The sequence below is a fragment of the Engystomops pustulosus genome, chromosome 6, assembly GCF_040894005.1.
Source record: "Engystomops pustulosus chromosome 6, aEngPut4.maternal, whole genome shotgun sequence".
NCBI lineage: Eukaryota > Metazoa > Chordata > Amphibia > Anura > Leptodactylidae > Engystomops > Engystomops pustulosus.
The window spans coordinates 51580940-51605841 of record NC_092416.1 but is presented as its reverse complement, the minus strand read 5'-3'; the positions used below and the strand labels follow the sequence as shown (position 1 = coordinate 51605841).

Genomic DNA, 24902 nt, shown 5'->3' with positions numbered 1-24902 from the left:
CCGGATGTAACTTTACGGATTGATAGCTATATTGTATTATAGATATCAACAAAGGATTGATAGCTATAATACAGTATATTAGGGCTTTTAAGTAGGTTACCTGTTACATAGGTTCCCAAGCGATAGATGAAATATCTGAATAGTAGAAATGAGTTTCCGCATTCTAGATATTGATCACTTTGGACCCAGATGAAGTAAATGACAGAAGGCTTTACTTTACTTATCAATAAAGTAGAGCAGACATTTTAATAGATGTATATTGGTAAATTACCTAATATCCTGTCCACCTCACACTTACACATATAACAAAAAACATGAGGTAAAGTGGCCAACCCCTTTAAGACCTATCACATGATTATGTAATAGTAGGAAGAAGCTCATGGTGACCTTGTTTTAGTGGGTCCCTACGCTAGTGGGTGCAGAATAACATTCAACACAGCACCAGCGTAGACCAATGGTATCAATGCGTAGTAGCAAACCTAACACAGAAACCCCAGTTGATGAGACATGAGTCCTATACATCATTAGCAAGTCACATATTTGAGATATGTCTATTTGAACACATCCACCAGCTGCAGAGCACTGTACACAAATACACAAGAACAAACACTGGCTTATTTTCATGTCCTCCATAATCTACATTTCCAGCAATATCAATGGCACAAATGAACGGGGCTCCTGTTGGAGATGTCGGGATTTTATCTTACTGTCATTTTATTAGTTGTCAGTTGTTTGCCAGCACCGACTTTAACGACGAAGGAGAACGTGACATTTTTTAGCTTATTAGGAGACGTCCAATTGGGTGGCCTCTTCGCTCTTCATGATGAAGCTGAGGTTTCAGACAACTGGATGGGAAATATTACGACTAAATGCAAAAGGTAGGTTTTTTTTTTTCATTTACAGGAATATACAATCGAATTACAGGTATTGTATACAAAATATATAGTGGAATTATTTATTATACATAAATATACATACTTATAAATATATTGCAATATACTTTCCAAATACATCAGATTTTGGGCATAAGCAGCCCATGAACTGAAACTCACTTACAGTGGGCACTGAAAGTATTCAGACCCCTTTAAATTTTTCACTCTTTGTTTCATTGCAGCCAATTGATAAGATCCAAAAAGTTCTTTTTTGCGCATTAATGTGCACTCTGCCTCCATCTTGAAAGAATAAAAACAGAAATGTATATTTACTAACTTATTAAGCAAGAAAAACTGAAATATCACATGGCCATAAGTATTCACCTTTTTCTGTGATGCTCATATTTGACTCACACGCTGTCCATTTCCTTCTGATCCTCCATGAGATGGGTCTACTCCTTCATTGAAGTCCAGCTGTGTTTAATTAAACTCATTAGACTTGATTAGGAAAGGCTCACATCTGTCTATATAAGACCTCACAGCGCACAGTGCATATCAGAGCACGAGATGAGGTTTAAGGAACTGCCCAAGAAGCTCAGAGACGAAATAGTGACAAATTACAGATCTGGCCAAGGTTACAAAAGAACTTCTGCAGCACTGAAGGCTCCTAAGAGCCCAGTGGCCTCCACAATCATTAAATGAAAGAAGTTTGAAGTGACATCAACTCTATCTTAAACCTGGCCATCCAGCCAAACTAAGCAATTTCCCACATGGGAGAGGGAGGTGCAAGAGGCGTGCATAATTAGCAGCCTGCAGCAACGAACATCGCATCTCGCTGCTCCGGGCTGCTAATTATATTAGATAAGGACACTGCCGGGATCAACATCAAGAGGAGTGTAGGTAAGTATTTGTAGTTTAATATGTCTTCCAGCTAGTGGTAGATTTCCTTTAATAAATTAAAGATTATCTGATAAATGATCAGATAATTGTACCTGGTGAGAAACCCCTTTAAGGAGTTAACGTGTACAATTTGGTTGTAAATGAATCACAGTCTACAAATGCGATGTGACCGTCTATAACTCTTTCCACAGCTTTAATCCCTATGAATTCATTGCACTTTTGGCTATGAAGTTTACCGTTAATGAAATTAACAATAGCAGCAAGATTCTGCCCAATACAAGTCTGGGATATGACATTTATGATACCTGCAATAATATAAAGGTTGTCCAACAAGCCGTTTTGAGGTTTCTCGGGGAAAGAAATGACTCTACGATCCAGGTCCTCTGTAACTACACCGATTATAAGACAAAGGCGTTAGCTGTGGTAGGACCATCCACATCAGATATGGTTGTGGCCACTGGGAAGATATTCAGCTTTTTCCACTTACCACAGGTAAAATGTGTGTTCATTAAAATGGATTAACGTAGATCTATTACTTTTAAAGAGATGAATGGTATTCAGTGAAATATCTGGATATTTTTTTTTTAATGAGTATATTTTTTATTATCATATGCAAAGTGTACATCAATACAAAACGTGACAATAATTATTTGCAATTCTTACTTCCATTAATAAGTATATACCATATTTACAATTCCCATATTAATTACCCATATATTCTCTCCCCTGCCCACCCTTGATGATTTATTTACAAAAACGGGGGAGAGAGACATTCACCATAGTCTATACAAATCAATTTCATATAGGTACATATCATCACCCGTATATACATCAATAATTCATATTAAAGTTAATCATCCCCTACCCTCCCCGTCCCTCCCACCTACTGACAGAAAAAAAAAAGGGGAAGTTCTTGTTGAGTTCACTATTGCCTCTTTTTTTTCTTTTTTTTTTCCTTCCTTCTCCTCTCTTCTTTCTCTCTATCTCCACCTCATCCATATCTCTGCCCATTTCCCACTTTTCCCAGCTTTGTTAGCGTAAATTTGCTCATATCTTTTGATTCTTTGAGTAAGGTTAAACCATTGATCTATATTTGGCGATGTATGACTTCCCCAAGTTCGAGTTATGAGGATTTTAGCAATCATCACTAGTTTAGTTATTAATACACCTTCCTTTACGCTAATATTATGGCTGGGTCCGCAAATTCCCATAACTGCAACATTAATTGATGGGATCAGGGATTTCCCCAGAACTTCATTTATCCTCGAGAATATTTTATCCCAAAATATTTTTATACTTGGGCATATCCAAATTAAGTGAAGGAAGTCAGCCTCCTCCCTTTCACATCTATAGCATTTGGAAGATTCCCTTAGTTTCATCTTGCACAGAGCGGACGGTGTGTAGTACAGCATATATAAAATTTTTGTCTGTATGGCTCTGTGGTTTTCGTTAATTGATCCAATTTTTACATTCCTGTATATTTCCCCCCATCCCTCCCTCGGAATCATTCCTATCTTATCTTCCCAGTGTTCCTGTGACTTGTGTTTAAGCCCTAAATTATTCCCTTTGATCAGGAATCTATAAATCCCTGATATCAAACCTTTTTTCCTCCCAGTGTGCTTAATAAACTCTATACATTGATGTGTTTCAAATTTTATACTCCTGTGGGTTTTTATTGCATTAATTGCATGTGTCAACTGTAAATATCTCAAAAAATCACCATTCTTCAAATTTGCTTTATCTTTAAGTGCTGAGAAACTCATGACTTTCCCCTCTTCCAAAACCTGTGAAAACAAACGCACCCCTCTGTTTTCCCAAAATATGGGGTCAGGAAGGTCTCGTAGCTCTGGAAAGTTAATGTTTGACCACAGAGGAGTATCCTCCATAATGCCATTGATAAGATGAATTTTTTTTAAAGCTTTCCATCCTTTATGAATGGCTTCTTTTATCAGGTTCTTGTCTTGTTTATTTTGTTCTATTCTGCTCTCTAAGGCTTCAAAAACTGTGTAGGTTTTCCCATCTTCCATAAGTAATTTTTTTAACGGTTCCTTTCTATCCTTCCACCCCACTATACGGGACATCTGAGCTGCGAAGAAGTATCCATACAAGAAAGGGATTCCCAGTCCTCCTTCTCCCATAGGTGCATATAGATAGCTAAGTTTGATTCGGGTTCTTTTCCGACCCCAAATAAGTTCATTGAACAATGCTTCCAATGCTTTAAAAAAAGAGCTGTCTATCCAGATTGGACATGAGATTAGGAAAAATAAAATCTGCGGCAGAAGGACCATCTTTATTAATGCAATCCTATCTGCAAAGGAGAGAGGTAGTTTATCCCAGATATGAATCCTGCATCTAACAGAACTTATTAGGGGTTTCAAATTCAGAAGGTCATAGTCTTGTACCTGTGCTGATATCGTAGTACCCAGATATTTCACAAAATAGCAGAAAAATTCTTTTTCACAAAATTCTGTCATATAGTATAAATACAATTCTCAGCCAGAAAAATGACAGTTAAAAAGGTATAAGTTTAATTATGGTCCTTTAAAAAGGTACCTGACGTACCAAACACACACACTATCAGTAATCAATAAGTAAACACACCAAAGCACTACACCCTAGTGCCGATACATAAACATGTAAACAGTTGAAAACATGCTCAAAATCTCAAGCCGGTTAGAGGGTGGCAGGTTGGATTGGTTACATACCTTGAGGGACCACGTGCTGTGTAGGATCCCTCTTGGATATACACTTACCACTCCTTGTCTAGCCGGGTTGAGAGGGCCTGCGGTAGGAGGGAGTAAATACTTGTATTTTCGTGGATCCGATGGGGGAGGTGTGAATTATGTTCTACATACACCCTATCCCCCAAAAACAAGACTCCCGTCCTAACAAGGACAGTACCAATATCCTGTCCCTAATACTTATTCAAACAAAAAGCACACCTCCCTGACGCGTTTCCACAATCAAGCTTCATCAGAGGGAGAGTATATACTGACATGGACAAGTGGCCCTATGAACAGAAAAAATATATGGGGACACCAGTTTTAGTATTCAAAGTTAGTGCCTCCAACCAAAAACCTACTAGGGGTTGCATTACTCACCACATAAGTCCGTGGTCAAGTCCCAGAGAGGTGCTAGGTAGGGAGGGAGTGCCCTCTCAAACCTGCCATACCTCATGTTCACACCGGTAGCTTGGTGTGTGACCCAGTGTGCGGTGTGCGCCGGGTTTAAATCCAACCGGCCACGCCCCCTCGTCTTGTTTTTGGGGGATAGGGTGTATGTAGAACATAATTCACACCTCCCCCATCGGATCCACGAAAATACAAGTATTTACTCCCTCCTACCGCAGGCCCTCTCAACCCGGCTAGACAAGGAGTGGTAAGTGTATATCCAAGAGGGATCCTACACAGCACGTGGTCCCTCAAGGTATGTAACCAATCCAACCTGCCACCCTCTAACCGGCTTGAGATTTTGAGCATGTTTTCAACTGTTTACATGTTTATGTATCGGCACTAGGGTGTAGTGCTTTGGTGTGTTTACTTATTGATTACTGATAGTGTGTGTGTTTGGTACGTCAGGTACCTTTTTAAAGGACCATAATTAAACTTATACCTTTTTAACTGTCATTTTTCTGTCTGAGAATTGTACCCAGATATTTCAGCGAGTCTTGGCAGCTCATGAAGTTCCGGCTTTAAGGGCTTCCGTCCTATTCCCATCAAGGGGCATCAGACCCGATTTACTCCAATTGATCTCCAGGCCGGAGAACTGGCCAAACTCTGTAATTACTCTAACCGTATTAGGGATGGATGTTGGGGAGTCACAGAGGCACAGCAGGATGTCATCTGCATACATAATCAGCTTGTCCTGGGGTCCACCGCTCCCCCCTCCTCCTATACCTTCAGAAGCCCTGATTTTAATGGCCAAAGGTTCGATAAAAATAGCAAAAAGGAGAGGGGAGAGGGGACAACCCTATCTTGTACCACGAGAAAGGGGGAAAGACTCAGATTCTCTGTTATTAATATAAACTCTGGCTTTAGGGGAGTCATATAAACACTTTACCCACTTCGTAAATTCTTCTCCGAATCCGAATCTATTCATAGCTTCCCATAGAAATCCCCACTCGACCCTGTCGAAGGCTTTTGTCGCATCCAAGGACAGGATCGAGCAGAGATCCCCCCTACCCCTCTCTATAGATACAAACAATCTATCTAAACAGTCGCTCACATTCCTACCTGGGATAAACCCCCTCTGGTCCCCATGAATGATACTGGTGATTACCCTCTTAAGCCGTATGGCGAGGACTTTTGCAATAATTTTTGCATCTGTGTTAATGAGAGATATTGGTCTAAATGAGCCCATCTCTAGAGGGTCCTTGTCCTTCTTGGGGATGAGTATATACTGGCTTCCGACATTGAGTCTGATACCCTTCCTTTGCTTTGAATTACTTGTAATGTCGACCACAGCATAGGGGCCAGTACCTCCCTATATCTCCTATACAGACTAAAGGGGATGCCATCTGGGCCTGGAGTTGAATCTGTACTACAGGAATCAATTGTTTGCTTCAGCTCATCTAGCGTGACGGGGGCGTCCAGCATTTCTACCTGGCTCCTAGTTAGACGAGGGAAGGTGATATCTTGAAAAAAAATTTTAATATTCCTTGAGTCTATGTCTCCCGAGGTTTCATATAACCGTTGGAAAAACATTCTAAATTCTTGTTGGATCTCATCTTGTTCCCTACAGATTTGGCCTTTATGTCCCCTTATGGCTCGAATGTTACCATTCCCTTTTGTATTATTTTTAATCATATTGGCTAGGAGTTTTCCTGGTTTACCCTTTTCTGTAAAGTATCGTTGTCCCTCAAAGAACACTCTATGTTGAGCTTTGTCTAGCAAAAAATCATTATATTTTTACCTGGCTACATTGAACGCCTGTGTGTGTCTTCTTTCTCCTGGCATATCTAGGTTCTTAGCAGTCTGTTCAACCTGTTTTCTTAAGTCGTCTTCTTTCCTTCTAAAATTCTTTTTTGATATATTAATGGCGTGGGACAAAGTATTTTTAATAGATAATTTTAGAGTGTCCCATACTACCCGTGTATCTGCGGTGTTAATATTCAAGTCCCAGAATTCTTCAATGACTGATTTTAGATCCAGAGTGGGTTCGAGGATAGTTAACCAGTAGGGGTTGAGTCTGAACCTTCTCCTGCTAAGTAAGGGTGCCCCAAGTGATATCATCATTGGGGCATGATCTGATATCACGATTGGCTCATAAACCATTCTGGAAATATTCCCAATTAGTTGCGAACTTGCCAGAACATGGTCTATTCTGGACAAACTGTGACTTGACTTACTGTGGCAGGAGAAGGCCTTCTTCCTGCCGTATTTGGCTCGCCATACGTCCTCTAGCCCCATGTCCTGGCAAAAACCATTCAGTTTTCTCCCTTCGCAGGTTTTTATTCTCCCTTCCCCCAGGAGATTAAGGCGGTCGAGGGTCGGATCGAATACCATATTCAGATCTCCCATTATCAAAATCCTACTACAGTCTTTATCTTTAGTAAAATCAGTGAACTCCATCAACACCTTCAATGAGGAGGGGGGAGGGATATACAGAAATGCCAGAAGATATTCATAGCCATTCAATAAACATTGTATAAATATAAATCTCCCCTCGCTGTCAATTCTCTTATTCATTAATTTGAAATCGACACTAGTATGGACAAGGACTGAAACCCCCTTAGAGTAACTGTCTCCATAAGAATGTAGTTCCCATGCCACCCATCGTCTCTTTACTCTCTGTCTGAATTCTGGTGTTAAGTGTGTCTCCAGTAGTACTACCACTGCCGGTAGATGTTTTTTTATTACATCAAATATTGCGCATCTTTTTTTCCTGTCGCTTAGACCCCTAATATTCCAACATAAAATCCTTGTTACCTTCTCCATTTAACAAAAAAAAAAAAAAAAAAGAGAAAAGCCCTCCTGTAGGTCCCACCCCCCACAAACTTGATCCACCTTTACCAGCATATGGTAGATCCCCATTTCTCCCATCGCCCTCCCAACACCCGTTTAACTTCATTACTCATATTTTATTTAGCGTTCATTTTTCTTCTTTGCTAATTCTTTCCTACTTCGGTTACTTCACATTTTAACATAAATCCCCTGTCTTTCCAGCCACTCCGAGGCTTCTTCAGACGAGTCAAAAAACCACGTTTTGTTTTTGTAAATAATTCTCAGCTTGGCTGGAAATAACAGGGAAAATTTAATATTTCCCTCGTGCAGCCTCTTTTTCACCATTTTATAACTTGCTCTTTGCTTTTGAGTTTCCCTCGCATAATCGGGAAAGATATCAACTTTGTTACCATCTACCATCAACTCCTGTTCTTTTCTTCTAGAATTTCTAATAATATATTCCCTATCTTGGGAATTCAGGCATTTACCCAAAATTGTTCTGGGGGCAGCCCCAGCAATTGGTTTCTGAAATGGGATTCTGTGGGCTCTTTCTATTGCGAATCCTAATGAGAGTCCCTCACTTCCAAATACCTCCAGTAGCCACTTCTGGATTTGCTTTGCCAAATTCCCTTCCTCCGATTGCTCTGGGAACCCTACTATTCTTATGTTGGATCTATTGGACCGGTTCTCAAGGTCCACCAGTTTCTCTTTCAGGGTTCCGTTTTCTGCCCTCAGATCCTTCATACTTTTCTGGATTAGTTTAATGTCCTCCTCCTTTTTCTTAGCGTTTCTTTCTATTTCCTTAAATTTATCCCTTAATGAATTCAGCTCTTCTCTCATGGTTGAGATATCTGATCGGACACTCCCAACATCTGACTTTAATTCTGCTATTGATATTTTGGTTTCTTGGACCGTAGCTAGTATTTGGGCCAAGACCCCCTCGTTCCCTATGCTTGTGTCTTCACTATCTGGGATAGTTCTACTGGGTCAGGGTTGGCTTTTGTGGGTTGGGGATCATCCCTATTAACTTGTCTCGTTTTTGTGGGTGATGTTTTCCACATTTTCTCTAAACCCCCAGATTTCCTTTCTGTTTTTTTTGGAGGCATTGTTAAACTTGGGGGGGGGGGGTATTCCAAAAGGGAGGGGGGAAGCAGTGTCCTTAGGGTCACCTAGCGTTACAGATGATTGACCGGCGGTAGTGCGTTCCAATTTTTGGAACCAGCACAGCCGGGTTACCCGTTTAAGTGTTAACCTCCCCAGCCGACCATTAACCAATTACATATAAAAAATGACATAATAGTGTCCAATTAGTGTCCAGGCTGGTATTGAATTGTTTTTACACCTCCTTGCTCCAGGCAGTATTACCAAGGAGTTTAGTTTAAGGCCCCTTTTAACCCGGATTGGGGCAAGAAGGGGGAGGACAACATAACCGATTGTTAATAGTTAATAGTTACCAGTTAACAATTTCATAATTAGTACTGTTAGTACCATAAACACAGCAAACCAGATCTCTCATTCATATAACATTAGGCAAGAGCATTACAAATCATAGAATGAGGGGGAGCGATGCATAATTGACATCGAAAATCGAGAGAGAGTAATAGTTTTGTTCCAGTAAGAGTTACTTATCACAGAAGCATAGAGTTAGCCGTTCCTAAAGATTAATTGTTAGTAGAGTTATTAAAGGAACTCTCTTTTTTTTCTGGTTTGTCATATTAGAAGGCATAGGGAAATTAGCAAAACAGTTATTAGCTGTTAGTAGTCTTTAGTTCGTCACGGCTATTAGTAAGGTCACAAAAGGCAAGGGAGCGCAAAGTAGGCAAGCTTTTTCCTTAAGAGAACACCATAAAGAAGTAACTTGTACAACCTGAGTCGTTGAGCATGGGGATTCTCAGAAGAGTCGCCGCAGCATATTGAGCACTAGACTCCTGGCGTCACCACGAACCATCGGAGAGACGTTCTCTGCAGTTCCTGATGAAAGTTTGGGCCAGTGTACACCTCTCGTTGGTCCGATTTCAGAGCTGATGCCTGGCGTGTGCAAGGCACCAGCGCTTGGCGGTTCCTCCGGTGAGTGAAACACGTGGCTTCAGCACTGTGGTCCGGAACCCTCCTTCCGATCTCTCCAGCGGTTCAGGTCACCCTTGGTCTCGGCAACCGCAGCTTCCCATCCGTGGCAGCTTGGTATTCTTCACCCCCACAGCTTCATAGAGGGCAGTGGGGGATCAGCAGTAGGGGATCAGCAGTAGGGGATCAGCGGGGACACACGTTACCGGGTCCCGCCAATTCCCGGCCCACGGTACAGCGTACTGACGGTCCCGGAGATGCGCACCCTTCAACCCCTGTTTCGCTCAGTTGAGGCGGTGGGGAACGCTAAGGTGCCGGAGCAGTCGCATCAGCATGCGAGTGTTGGGAGGCGGAGCGGCGTGCAATCACGTCATCCCGTCATGCGACCGAAATATCTGGATATTGACATTTTTGGGAAACTAGGGTGACAGGAAAAGTCTTTATATATTTTATTCTATTTATGCCCCTCAATGGGTTGTATATAGTGAGGAGCAAACAGAATCATACTCTATGGGGCACATGTATCAAACTTTTGCCTTTTCGCCTTTTTCTTTAATTTTTGAGACTTTTCATGGTACTTGTGCTCATTTGATCCTAAACCGTCTCCCTTCAAAGTTCGCCATTGTTTAGTTTTCTGCAGTGTTCCCTGAGTTATCACCTGAATCCAGATGTGAAAGTTGTGACATTTTAAAAAAAAGGTTGCAAAAAAGTCGAAATTTAGTCTCAAATCTGTGTCTGTTCCTTAACAAGCGTAGAAATTGGCTCAGAACTGATTTGACTTTTGAAAACTTTAGTTTTAAAAAGATGAAAATTTTCTAAAGACCAAACGCCACATGTATCATTAATAAACCGCTAAAATACATCAGAGCAGCAGAAAAAAACAAGAAAACCAAGGGAGAGATGTACACTTATGTGTGCCCAAGCTGGGGTACAGCATTCCAGCTCCAAATCAAGTGAATTATTGAGGAAAGTGTCTCTTGACGCTGTGCAATGGAGTCTGTTTGCATTTCTTGCTGCCTGTGAGTATGGTAGCCTAAATCTATTGATGGTTTATAAATCCAATTTATTTACAATTTGCTCCTATCATTTTTGATCCCTCTAAAGATCTCCTGTGTTACCTTTTCAGATCAGTTATCGAGCTTCCAGTGCCAGATTAAGCGACAAGTCCACTTTCCTATCATTTATGCGCACCGCTCCTAGTGATGAGAGTCTATTGCAAGGACTTGTGCAGCTACTTAAGGAATTCCAATGGAACTGGATATCAATAATAGCTAGCATGAATCAATACGGAGAACAAGGCCTCTTCCTTTTTACAACTCTAGCTTCCCAAAACGGCATCTGCATCGCTTATCAAGAATACATCCCCAAGAACATTAATGGCCCCAACTTCAACACATCCGTACACAAAATATTAAGTGAGATCCAGAAGACAGGTGTCAATGTCACCATTGTGTTCTCCACTCTACCTGAAACTAGGGCCTTTATGAAAGTGGTCACTACAACACAGCTGAAAATGGTCTGGATTGCAAGTTCAACGTGGTCTCAAGATATGACTCTTCAGCAAATGTCAGGAATCCAATCCATAGGCTCAGTTATTGGTTTTGCCGTTAAAAGTAAAACAATTTCTGGGTTTCAGGACTATGTATGTAATATATTATTCCAGATAGAACAGGAAAGGTGTCTTCTTCTTAATGCCAGTTCTTTAGGCAGCCATTATGTATTCCAGACTCAGGACTTGCAAGAACAATGCCCATCATGTAGCATGCTAACTCCAGAGAATATTACATTGCTGCAGGAGCCAATAATACAAGGACTATCCTACCAAGTCTATACTGCTGTACACTTCATAGCTCAAGCTATGCATAATCTTCTGTATTCTCCAAAGTATAACTTGTATAATGAAGCCTCCAATGTCGCTCCATGGCAAGTAAGTACTAACTTTATGGAAAATTGAACTGTCCAATTGGGAATTCTTACAAAGTGCACAATTAGCAATCTTCAATATTAATCAATTTCATGATTATGGGTGTTATGTTGTGCAAATGAAAAGTCTAGTTATTTCTGTCCCATTCATCTTTTGCCCCCACACTAATCTCCCCATCCATTTCTGATCCCTTTAGTTTTCCCTCTTGCCTGGCCCCCTTATTCATTTTGGATACAGATGGTCCAATCAGCTGTTTCAGTACTCATCCTACTCTCCATTGATTTCTATAGGAATTTGGGGATTGTTACATGATCTGGAAATATGCGAATAGATTTTCCAGAATGGGATAAGGACAAAATTGCCTCTTTAGACTACCTTGCAAGGCAGCTCATTTAACATCAAGCATTACTTTCAAGAAGGCCAATAACATGATGCAAGATTAAAACCAAACCAGTATATTTTTTCCAAAAGTAACAGACTCCCAAACTGTAGGAAGCACTATTACACTGTCTTTGTAACCTGTCAGTACAGTGTAAGCAACTGGTTAAGCAAAGCAAGAGGATTTTGTTTATGGACAGGAAGTAAGAGTTCTCCTTAGAGACTTCGCCAATTAAGTCTGGCTTGCAAACGTGTGCAGATTTATAGCCATTGATGCTCCACTGGGGAGCGCCAAGATCACACATGAGACATTCTACAACATTAACTTAGGATTTCCTAAATTATTTTTTATTATTATCGAAATTGTTAAAATTCTTAAAAAAAAAACTTTTCTCCATATAGCTTCTTCAAGAACTGAAATATGGGAACATCACAGTGGACAATATTATTCTAGACAAATATGGTAACCCAAATATCGGCTATGATATTCTAACCTGGACATTTAATAAGAAGAGCCCATTTCTGTCAGTGGGAACATTCCTGGAGAAACTGACACTGAAAAAATCCAAAATTACATGGTACAGCTCAAAGGTAAAATATGAATCTTTAAGAAAGTTATGAACTTTGACAAATGTTGAATACTGACCTGAGTGTACTTTTTGTTCATGCTTTTATAATGTGTGGGAGATATGATTAAAGGGGTTCTCAGGAGGTGGAAAAACATGGCTGCAGTCTTCCAAAAACAGCACCACACCTGACCATGGTTACTGCCAGTACTGCAGCTCAGCTGTATAGAAATGAATGGAGCTTAGTTGCAATACCACACACTACCCATGGTCAGGTGAGGTGCTGTTTTTGGAAGACTGCAGCCATGTTTTTCCACCTCCTGAGAACCCCTTTAAGGGTACATTCACACATGTATATGCGGCCGCAAATTTACAGCCACATGTACGTCCCCATAGATGTCAATGGTGGCCTAGTGGCGGTACTGGAAAAGATAGAGCATGCTCTATGGCCTGTTTAAAAAAAAAAAAAAAACGCTTTTAAAATTAAAAGCTCCAATAACATCAATGGAGCCTGGAGCCCCCAGGCTAATTTGCATAATGTTAATGTTTCCGCCTGCCTCCTCCCTCTCAATGGAAACGCCAAATGGAGGCATAAATAATTAGCCACAAAGGTTCTCTAAGCTATTAGATGCTAAAGTGGTGGTAAACTTTAAATGGAGACAGACCCCCCAGAGAGAATTTTAAAACATTACAGTCACTTCTATGAAATTATTAAATATATATGGGGGGGCATATCTTGTGATGGCTTAAAAAAAACACAAAAAATATCTTATTGCAGAGAAATGATGAAATGATGTCATTCTGGATTTAGTACTTAGAAATTCTTAAATGCCACATTTTAATATTTTAAATATAAGCCATCCAGTATTCAAGAATTTTACAGCATGATTGCTATGTATAAATATTTCCAAAATCTTCATGAAAACCACAAGGGGGAGCTGTACTGCTAGAATTCAAGATTTTAACTCAAAATAAATGTCTCAATATAGAAAAAGCAGAAGACAACTGTATATTGAAGTGACCAAACATTTTACAAAATTATTATTAGTTCCTGCTTCTACAATCTTTATGACATTAATTTTGGGTAGAATTTAGAAGGTCTCGTAAAGTAATAAATAATAATAATGAACAAAAAAATGTTTTCATTATTTTCTAAAAGTTCCTGTTTAAACTATTTCTCCATTTTATTTCGAACACTTTTTACACTATTAATGTTTTTTTGGGAACTTTTAATAAAAAGAACCTTACGTATGATATATAGTAATTAAATTAAACGTTACATCACAGTAGATGCATCTCCTTTGGGGGTTAGTAAGTATGTCAGTCTGGCCAACTGGTGGGCCCTGTCATTCGCTGCATCTGCCCCTGATTAATCCTACCCATAGATGCTGACATAGCCCCTATTTATTCTGTTTATTCAACTGTATGTGGGTCCTTCAAACAAAGATCCAGTTGAAATCAATGCTACAGAGAGATACAGAGAGCTGTGAGCTCTCCACATTATCATTGTGTTTCCCTGCTGCTGTGTGCAATAGGCCGGCAGATGCAATATGTTGGGGGCATTGCCTACCGGCAGCACAGCTATGCATAGCCGCAAAGAAAAGAGAGTAAAGCTGCTGGAATGGGGAGAGGTAAGTATGTGATCTTTATTATATTATAAGTAGAGGGGAAATAGTAGAGGGGATACACTGAGAGGGGGAAGAAAAGATGTCTCATATGAGAGGGGAGATGAAAGAGGGCCCACAAGAAGAGGAGGGAGATGATAAAGGACCCATAAGATGAGGGGCAATAAAATAGGGGGCTCACAAAAAGAAGGGGCCACATAGAGATGGGGGAGATGAAAGGGGAGCCTAATAAGAGGGGGAGATATCAGGTGGCCCAAAATAAGAGACAGGACATTAGAGGGCCCACAACATGAGGAGTTGATGAGAGGCGGTGTAAGATGTGGAGATAAGAGGGGACCATAATAAGATGGGCAAGATGAGAAGGGGTCACAAAAAGAAGGGGAAGATACAAGGGGCCCACAATAAGAAGGGCAAGATGAGAGGGGGCCACAATAGGAGGAGGGAGATTTCAGAGTATAAGGAGACGTTGGTTGACCTGACTGAAGAGATTTCCTGAGGAAGGAGGGAATGAGTGAGACATTGATTGACTCAGCTGAAGAGAATTCCTGAGGGAAAAGTGAATGAGGGAGCTGAAGAAGACGTTGGTTGACTTGGCTGAAGAGAATTCCTAAGGAAGAGTTAATGAGGGAACTAAGGGTAACATTGGCTTCGTAGATCTGAGCTACAGATTTTTATACAAAAAAACATTGGGCACAGCATGAAGGCTTCTGTAGGAACCTTCCTTTATGTTTAATCATTAAAACATGATTAAAACAGGTTAGTTTTAACTAGAACAGCCCTGAGACTTATAAATCATATTTTTGTCCAGTTTTATTTTCAGGTTTTGGACATTTTAATGAGTTTCATTAGTTACTATTAGTACAAGAAATAATGTTGTGGTTTTTTTTATCAATAGCGCAGAATGCAAAATTAACTTATTGATATAAAGGTTTCTGGACACTGTTTATAGCGGTGTCTTTTGAGGGGTATAGTCAGAAATACAGTAATAGATTCTCACCATGAAAAGCTAACCAGTGATTTAGGCAATGGTGTTAAAGTTAAACCTTGGGGGTGGTACATACAATTGCTCCACCCCTGAGAAGTCATTTTGTTGACAGCTTAAGGCATACATCCTGATTCTGCTTTTGTCTGAGAGTATAATGCAACATTACCCAGCCTCTGAAAGGAAAGAAGTCCTAAGCAGAGGTGTAACTTGAGGGGGTGCAGATGGTGCAATCGCAACCGGACCCATGAGGCTTAGAGGCACTTTCCCATATGAGAAGACTAGTACTATAAAACATACATTATAGTCAGGGGGCCTGGCACAGACTTTGCACTGGGGCCACTGGTCCTAAGGATGCCAACCACAACCAGAGTATACTCCTGATAAATGATACACATTGCACTCACTAAGATCTTAAAGTTAGGAAATTCTTTTTTTCAGCATAATAATAATTATGATAAATGATGTCACTCTATCATAAATTGAACATCCTGTGTAGAGGTAAGCAAAGTCTTCCTGTGATCTTTTAAATTGTCATTGTTCAGATAATTTATTGTCATTATAAGGGTTAATGGCCCAGAATATGTGCTGTGCCAGCAGTAGTTATCTGCTCCCTCCTGCTACAATAACAGGCAGAGGATGAAGTCAGTAACCTGCAGAATACCGTAGTGAAAGTAATACTGTCTGCTAACATTGCCTGCCAGAATCAATAATGCAAAAACACTGCATTTAACTAGGAAAAAAAAAATGGCAGCAGCAACAGCAAACGGGTTTCTCAGTGCGGATCCCGGTATCCCTATGTTATATATTTATTCTGAATATTGAAATATTAATGGAAGAAATTCCCTGAGCATACATTCAAAGCTTTGCATCTTTATTGCACTCGTATCTAAATATTTACAATGGAAAGTGAGTTCTGCCGAGGACGGACACGGTAGGCAAGATGAGATATTATGGATTTCTGGGTTCCTTGAGGTGGATGAACATCGTCCTACTAGAATTATATTAGTAATTTCTGTTGTGGTTGCTTTTTCCCAGCCCAGTGGACCAAACACGATAGCAAAATCATAATGTTTTTCAGCAAATTATTGACATTTTTTTATCTCCCAGGCATTGGCTGATTGAAACCCTTCCCTCTAGAAAAATGCTACAAAACTTGAGTACTATTATTGAAATAAAGGCTCAGAGGATGGAACATTATTCACATTGACATATCTTTTATTGCATAGATTTCTAAGTGTCTTTATATTCACAGGTTCCTGAGTCCACCTGCTCCAGGCAATGCTCCCAGGGTCAAGTCAAAGTGATCAGAGATTTTAAACCTTGCTGCTTCGAGTGTGTGACATGTCCCGAGGGAACGTACGTGAATTCTACAGGTTGTTATATCATTTTTTTCTTCTGTTCTTTTTTAATTATGAAATTGAAGTGACATATAAAGTCTTACTATATGGTTTACAGAAATGGCTAAATTGTGTCCCATTGTAAGTTACGGTATATAGAACTATTGTAAATGGGTTAACTAGGGCCAGGGGCGGATTAAGGGTACTAGGGGCCCTGGGCTGTTTAAAAAGTATAGGGCACTTATACATACCAGCATATATTTGCTGAAATAAGTACATAACTACATGCATGTGATTACCTACAAACAGGGGCGTAACGATCGCAGTCGCAGAGGGTGCAACCGGGCCCATTGTCCAACAGAGGCCCGTATCTGATCCGTGTGCTGAGCTGACAACTCGGAGCAGCATATGGGGCAAAAGTTCTGATGTGAGGTTCCCATATTCCAGCGCACGGACTGTTCTGCATCTGGTCCGCATGCTGGCAGCTGGTAGCCGGGTCCTTGTTTCGCCCACCCTCTGCACCCTCAGATAACAGGATCGAGATCCTGGGCCAGATCCCCCCTGTCTCCATCACCCTAACTGATGCATGCGCGTTTAATGACGCGTCTACCTGCGCCGGGTCTGCTGAGGTCTATGACCCAGCACGTGACCCCGGCATAGCTATTAGGGGCAATCTTATTAAAGTCTTCTGAGGGAGAAAGGACACATTACTAAAGGTTGCTACTCTGGGAGGGTGGGACTATCACTAATAGCTACTGGGGGTAAACGTATTAAAGTCTACTCTGGGAGGGGGGAGTATTAGTAATAGCCACTGTGGGGGGGTCTTAGTGAAGGCTACTGTGTATGTGTGTGTGTGGGGGGTGTATTACTGAAGGCTACGGTGAGTGGGGTGTATTACTGAAGGCTACTGTGGGGGGGGGGTATTACTGAAGGCTACTGTGAGGGGGGTGTATTACTGAAGGCTACTGTGGGGGGGGGGTATTACTGAAGGCTACTGTGAGGGGGGTGTATTACTGAAGGCTACTGTGGGGGCGGGGTGTATTACTGAAGGCTACAGTGAGGGGGGTGTATTACTGAAGGCTACTGTGTAGGGGGTGTATTACTGAAGGCTACTGTGAGGGGGGTGTATTACTGAAGGCTATTGTGAGGGGGGGTGTATTACTGAAGGCTATTGTGGGGGGACATATTACTCAAGGCTACTGTAGTGGGTTATTACTGAAAGCTACAGGCAGTCCCCGGGTTAGATACAAGATAGGGTCTGTAGGTTTGTTCTTAAGTTGAATTTGTATGTAAGTCGGAACTGTATATTTTATCATTGTAATCCCAGACAGAACTTTTTTGGTCTCTGTGACAATTGGATTTTAAAAATGTTGGGTTGTCATAAGAATCAGTATTAACACTAAAGCTTCATTAGTGATAACTGTTACAGCTGTTTATTGTAGCCTAGGACTAAAGTACAATAAATTACCAATATCCAGAGGTGCGTTTGTAACTAGGGGTCGAGTGTTCTTAAGTAGGGGACCGCCTGTAGTTCTCACTTAAAAACACACAAGCAATGCAAGTGCTTGTGCTACCCCAGGCTGAGACCACATTCACACACTGCATTTGATTAACACCACGCCTGTATGCAATATAAAACATGAGTTGCTGACCTCAAGCTTTTAGGTTTAAACACATCTGCAATTGTGAGAAGCATTTTAAATTACTTTTCAACTGTAAAGGCCTAATGGCTATTTACACATTGCAAAATGACAAACATGTTTCACCTGTTAACGCTCTGCACCGTACATGTACAGCGAGTATTGACCCTTTGATATCCGCCGACGGCATTTAAATGACGGTTGCACATGGGTGCCGCCATCTTTGTTGAAATCGTTGCTCCCTGTAATGGCGAGCGGTTGCCTCACGTTGTAAGACTGGAGGCTGTATGGTTTCTGCAGATGTCTGACAATGTGCCTTTGGCATATTAGGGCACATTTACTAAGGGTCCGAATCACGTTTTTACGCCAGGTTTCCCGAATTTTTCTGATTTGCGCAGAATTGCCCTGGGGTTTTGGTGCTTGCGATCGGATTGTGGCGCATCAGCGCCGAATTTCACATGACGGAAATCGGGGGGTGTGGCCGTCGGAAAACCTTGCGGATTCAGAAAAACTGTGGAATTTGTGTCGCAAAAATAGCACTCACATACACCGAGACGGAGAAGGTGAATTCTGCCGGACTTCAGTGCAGCAGCGACACCTAGTGGACATCGGGCGCACGACCTTAGTGAAGGTCCCAGCAGAACCCGAATCAGCATCGGAGAACGCGCCGCTGGACCTGGTAAGTAAATCTGCCCCATTATTATGAATCCTATGTAAAAACACCAAATACTAGGAACGATCAAACCATCTAGGGTTAAAGTAGCCTAGAGGGTCTAAAAATTTGTAAAAATAATTAATTTTTTTTTAAAAAAGTAAAAAATTATAACGTCACTGAGAAGTTGTTATGCAGAAAAAACGCCCTCACACAGCTCATTACACAGAAAAATGAAAAAGATAGATTTTTGAAGGTGGGCAGCGAAAAATGAACGAAAAAACGCTGCATCCTTAAGGGGTTAAACTTGCCTCCACGGCTGCACTAAGCGCTGGACTTTTTAATAGATCAATGCACATAATCGCTATATAATAGACTATACGTCCGTTCCTTTAAGCAACAGAGTATGTCCTAGTCAGAAGGATTTTTTCACAGATCGCTCATAGTTAATGAGGTTACATGAAAAATGGATCCCAAACTGATGCAAATTGGCCATTGGACAACAGAGTTTGCAGGCCCCGTAGCCATTGTATGGGAAAACAAAACAACATAAGAATGGAGCCAACACAGATCCCATTATAAGTTCTGGTCTTGACTTTAGAGTCCTTAGGTCCAGTTCACACTTGCATTGGGGGTTTACATTACACTTTCTGTATTAAGAGAGCGTAATGGAAACTAAAAACTGTAGGAGACTGGAATGTCTTCTATTCACCCTCTATTCCCTTTTACCTTCAACGTATAGGAGATTACCTTACGTTACACTTCTTTTATTAATAGCAGAAAAAAAGATGTGGCTGCTGTGCTATTTCTTCTGCAGTTTGATAACAGAAGAGGGAAAAGAACCTGCCAAATGTGAACCCAACACATAAATTTGTACTTACACACACCTATCTATATACAAATATATATATATATTTACATACAAATACAGCATGTACATACAGCTTACACATACACACATGTTATACATACATTATATGTGTCTGTGTTTGTTTTGTCTTGTATTTGTCGCTTTGTTTTGCACCTTGGCCAAAGGAGGGAATGTCTTCTAGTTGTCCCTTGATGCCTAAAGTAAGTGAGGCAAGTAGGCAGGGACTGTGTCTTTAGTCTGTTCTCAGACCCTCTGTTACACGCAACCTATGTTATATAATATAGAATAGAGAGAGGTCAGACAACCCACCTATTAAAAAATGGAAGAACTGATAACAATTTGGCCCTAAATAACTGAGGATCCAATGTGTCACCACAGACCATATGTCAAAAATAATACTTTTTTTAAAGGTTTTGTTTCATCATCATCATCATCATCATCATCATGGCAACATATGTTGTTTTTCAGAATGCACATCATGTCCAGCTGGTCAATGGTCCAAATCAGGAAGCAAAAGCTGTCAATATCCAACTTACCTCTACTTGTCATGGAGAAACCCTTTTGTTATTGTTCTCTTTGTGTTTATGGGACTTACCATGTCTCTTATATTGGCAGTCAAGGTGATCATATTCCAACACCGACACACTCCCCTATATATTGCATCTGGTGGCCTGCATTGTTATATTACCTTGTTAGGTCTTTTTTGTATGTGTGCATCAATCTTCTTTTATATTGGAGAACCTTCAGATTGGATGTGTCTTCTACAGCAACCTCTGCTTTCCCTGGGCTTCACCACTTTCCTGGCCCCAATACTGGTGAAATCCATGCAGCTCCTATTCTGTTCCCTGTCCTACAAGTCATGCCTCTACTGGTTAATACACCGTGGAAGTTGGATCATTTTAATTTGTAGCTTCTTGGGTCAGGTCTTCTTCTGCGCTATGTATGTGAAGTCTTCACAACTCCTATCGGTGAAGGTGGCCGCCCTTGACGTTAGCTCCTTGTCTATCTATGTCAGCTGTAAATATGAGCCAATGCTACAGTTCGGACTGATGTTTGCCTACAATGGACTTTTGGTTTTGCTTTCTTTTATATGTTCTTTCATGGCAGAGAAGCCAGCTCACCAGTATTACATGGGAAGAGATATCACGGTGGCAATGCTTACCCTCATTCTGGCCTGGATCATTTTCATACCCACTTATGTCAGCACAGATATTGCCTACAAGTCTCTCATACAGATGAGTTTTATTCTTAGCAGCTGTCTGGGGGTTTTGTCAGCTGTTTTTTTCCCCAAATGCTACCTACTGTTATATAAAAAGGAACTGAATAACAGTGAATATTTGGGGATTTCCATTCCAGATCACAGAGATAAACCTGCAGCAGAATAGAGAGACTTTTTGACATTCGGATCTCCTTAGGGACAGACTTGGAGATGTGAAGGAACTTTCTAAAAATGAAATACACACAATTATATTTCTTAATATATTTTATTCTGTATTCATTGAACTATGTATGTCTATGAGATGAAATAAAATGTGTACACCCAAAGTATGGATTTGCTTCTATTTCTTCCTGTACAATCAGCTAATAGCATTGATTATGAGAGTGATACAGTCTGCCTGTGTCTTCTTACCCTGGTATTGTGGCAAGAATAGATATTCATCAAAGGCACCGAAATAATCCTCAGAGCTCTTTCTTTGTAAATACAATTTCTCAAGCCCTTTATCTGGTTCTCTGAAAATAAGTAGACTATTACTGTTTAAATAGGAACTAATAGTTAATACTTATGTTTGGAGAACCAGTTGAAACACGATGTTCCGGATACATTTTTATTTGCAAACATTCATTTTCATTTTTTGCTAATAAAGCAAAATCATATTTACAAAGAAACAACTCTAGTTCGACTGGACCAGAATCAGAAGTTGTAAGATGCAGAAGTAAGTCAAGTATTGTTCACAGAACACATCAAAGATTCAAAATTGGGGAAGGCACTTTAAGGGCAATACATTAAATATAATTCATATAAAAATCGAAAAAAGAGGACAAAAGGAAAAAATCCACTCACTCACGATATTGCTGACAGCGTGTTGGAGATCACCTTCTCCTCTGCAGCCCCCGGTGCAAGGAATTAGTCAGTCCTGTCGGCCGACCGGAACATGTTGAAGGATGGGGAAATATTCCAGCACTCGCTGAATCTTTCTAAAATCATAGCATTTTATTCTTCATATTAAAAGCGTGCAGCCATATCTAGTGTGACCACCAATACACGATCTACGCGTTTCGGACTAAATTGTTAAGTCCTTAGCAGATCATGTATTGGTATTCAGACTAGATATAGCTGCATGCTTTTAATATGAAGAATAAAATGCTATGATTTTAGAAAGATTCTGCGAGTGCTGGAATATTTCCCCATCCTTCAACATTAAATATAATAATTATAGTGACACAATCCAATATCATGGGGGCATTATATGAAATAGAAATACAATAATTAATGGGAAAAAAGTCAGTACAAATAACAGCTGCGTCAATATATATATATATATATATATATATATATACACATAGACATGGGGCAACATACACTAATATATAGTAGTATTAAATTTAGTATAGCACTACATCTAGTATTACTAATAAGGGAATGCAGCATATTGAATATTCAGAGTGTAATTCAGGTAGGTACTCAGGACTGTATTTGTCCTTAGGCACTTAAGGGTATGTGTCTAGGGCATCCATTTACTGAGGGGTATTCTCTGGTGTATTAATATTTTATTTCATTTTTGGAAATTTTCTCCTCTCATCCTTAGTCAGATTACCACCTCCGGCTCACAGTCCCATGCACTCGATCGTAATTGTGGCTGTGATCTGACCACACCAGATAGCGGCCACAATAGAGGTCTATGGTATCCGATCACAGTGCAGTCAGCACACTTTTGCCACACTGCAAAAATAGGATCCGGCAACGTGCTTGCCCGGGATCTGACTCAGGCTCATGTAGTCTAGGTCGTAAACTAGTGAATATGTGGTAAAGGGAATCATAATACATACAAATCGGAACACAGAGCTTAAAGAAGGCCATCTAGCATTTACCACCTTCAGCAACCCCAACTCAATGCAAATGGTTGGGGTTGTTGGAGGTATTTATAGCGCAGTTCAAGTATAAAAGAGTTTAATTTTGGAGTAGAGGGGATGTGAACTCAAATGGAGAGTCAATAGAAGTGGGGAGTTGTATATTGGAATGAGGCATAAGGAGGTTATGTTTATAGGAATGGGGGTGCACATCTTAATATTGTTCAGGATTGGCGTGTCACCTATGGGATTACAATTGATGAATATAGCCAACAGATAGATATGGATGACATGTTAAATGGTGTCTTGTCCAGAATTAACGTCAAAGTGGAAATTAGCTGTAATTATGAAGCTTTAAGTTTGGTATAAATTATAAGGGAGTGCTGAATGTAAATTTGGGGACTGTGTGTAATAAAATTAATTGGAAGCATACTGTGTATTATTTTCGGGATGCTGTATTTAATTATTTAGGGTGGTGCTAGATATGACGGGTAACAAAAGCTCTAAATGAAACCCATTGAGTATCATAGAGTTCATAAGGATTCCAACAGAGGTCTGGTTTCGGTTGGTAGGTGTTTTTTAGCCATATATCATTGATGTCTGTTTGCCTTGGCAAAATAAGTAGATACATAGTTCTCAGAAATTAATAACAGCAATATTGGAACTATAATTGGATGAGTACCCTACTGGATTAACTTGACGTTTCCATGGTTTGGAAAGTAACTGAACCAGTTTCCGTCTCAGCTTGCTGTGCCCAATAAGTAACACCAGTGGACTAAAGCCCATAAAGATGTAGGTTCCAAAGTTGGCTATGGTCAGAAGAAATGCTGTAGAGGATGAGCCTCCGGTAAAGTTGTAGTAGTTGGTTGCCACAACATTGGATCCCCAGCAGAGAACAAAGAGAATGACCAGAGTAGAAATCACCAAGGCTGCTTTGCGCTCTGATGCCACACGGTTGATGGTTTTCTGTGCTGATATAGTTTTAGAGTGCTGCTGTAGAGTAAATAGGCTGCTTAGGTTGGTGACCACCATAAGAATTACCGGAATAACTTCATGAACAACTAATGATGCTGTGACATAGAAAAAGTTGGCCTTAAGAGTTGGGAAGTCCCATACACAACCAAGTACAGGCCGGAGGCTGGTGCTTATCAACTGCACTGAGAAGGTAACATTAGCTCCAATACGGTCTGTATACAATAGTGCAGGTATGAAATACACACAATTAAATACCCACATTACAGCCAGAACCTTCACGGTGGTCCAGAAGGCATTTCTTCTGATTTTAATAAAATGGTTTTTGATACTTATATAATGAAAAACACTCATTGAAAATGTTCCCCAAACACTCATGGACCTTAACAGAGTCCAGACAAACATGAACACTTTGCACAAGATCGGAGCAAATAATATATCCATTCCATTCTGGAAAGTGATAACCAAGACGTTCCTGAAGATGGAAATTAGTAAGAGAACTACTGTAAGGTTGCATAATATTAGGTCGGAAGCAGGCATTGTCTTGTTCTCCAAAGAATTGGTGATCACCGTCAGAAGAACCAAACCATTGCCCAGTATTCCAGAAGCCAACAGCAAAGAATAACAAACCAAGTCAGTAGTAGAAAGTGGCATCTTACAGTTCTGTGGTATCAGGTAATGTATCCAAAAAATCTACGAAAAAATGAACAGATTTCATAAATATGAATGTAAACTACAACAGGAAAAGGTGGAATGGTTAGCAATGATGACAGGAGGCAATTCTTTTCTCCTGACATGTTATAGCAGAATAAGCCTGAATGACCACCACAAAAAACAGGTGCGGCAGTTGTTCAGGGTTCTTCTGCTGTGATGCTGGAAGATAACAACATCAAATGTGTCTTCTTTTTAAAATATATATGGGAAGGGTTAATAATGTTTAGCACTACAACATAGAAAACCCAAATTTGTGTTATTAAAATATCAGCTATAGTGACAGAAAAATAAAAAAAAGTTAAAGCTTGTAGACGGCATAGACAAAAAACAAATAGCTTGGACATTAAATGGGGTATACTGTCCGATACTAGTACAATGTTCAGAAGCTAAA

At 40.3% G+C, this 24902-nt stretch overlaps 1 protein-coding gene across 1 annotated transcript; it reads left to right on the top strand.

Annotated features, from left to right (window-relative positions):
- The first annotated feature begins 687 nt into the window (after positions 1-687).
- LOC140065897 (taste receptor type 1 member 3-like) lies at positions 688-21260 on the top strand. Its single transcript, XM_072113458.1, has 6 exons — positions 688-878; positions 1964-2264; positions 10905-11705; positions 12483-12671; positions 16509-16629; positions 20225-21260. The coding sequence occupies exons 1-6, from the start codon at positions 688-690 to the stop codon at positions 21139-21141; spliced, it is 2520 nt and encodes an 839-aa protein (XP_071969559.1). The 3' UTR covers positions 21142-21260.
- Positions 21261-24902: the final 3642 nt, after the last annotated feature.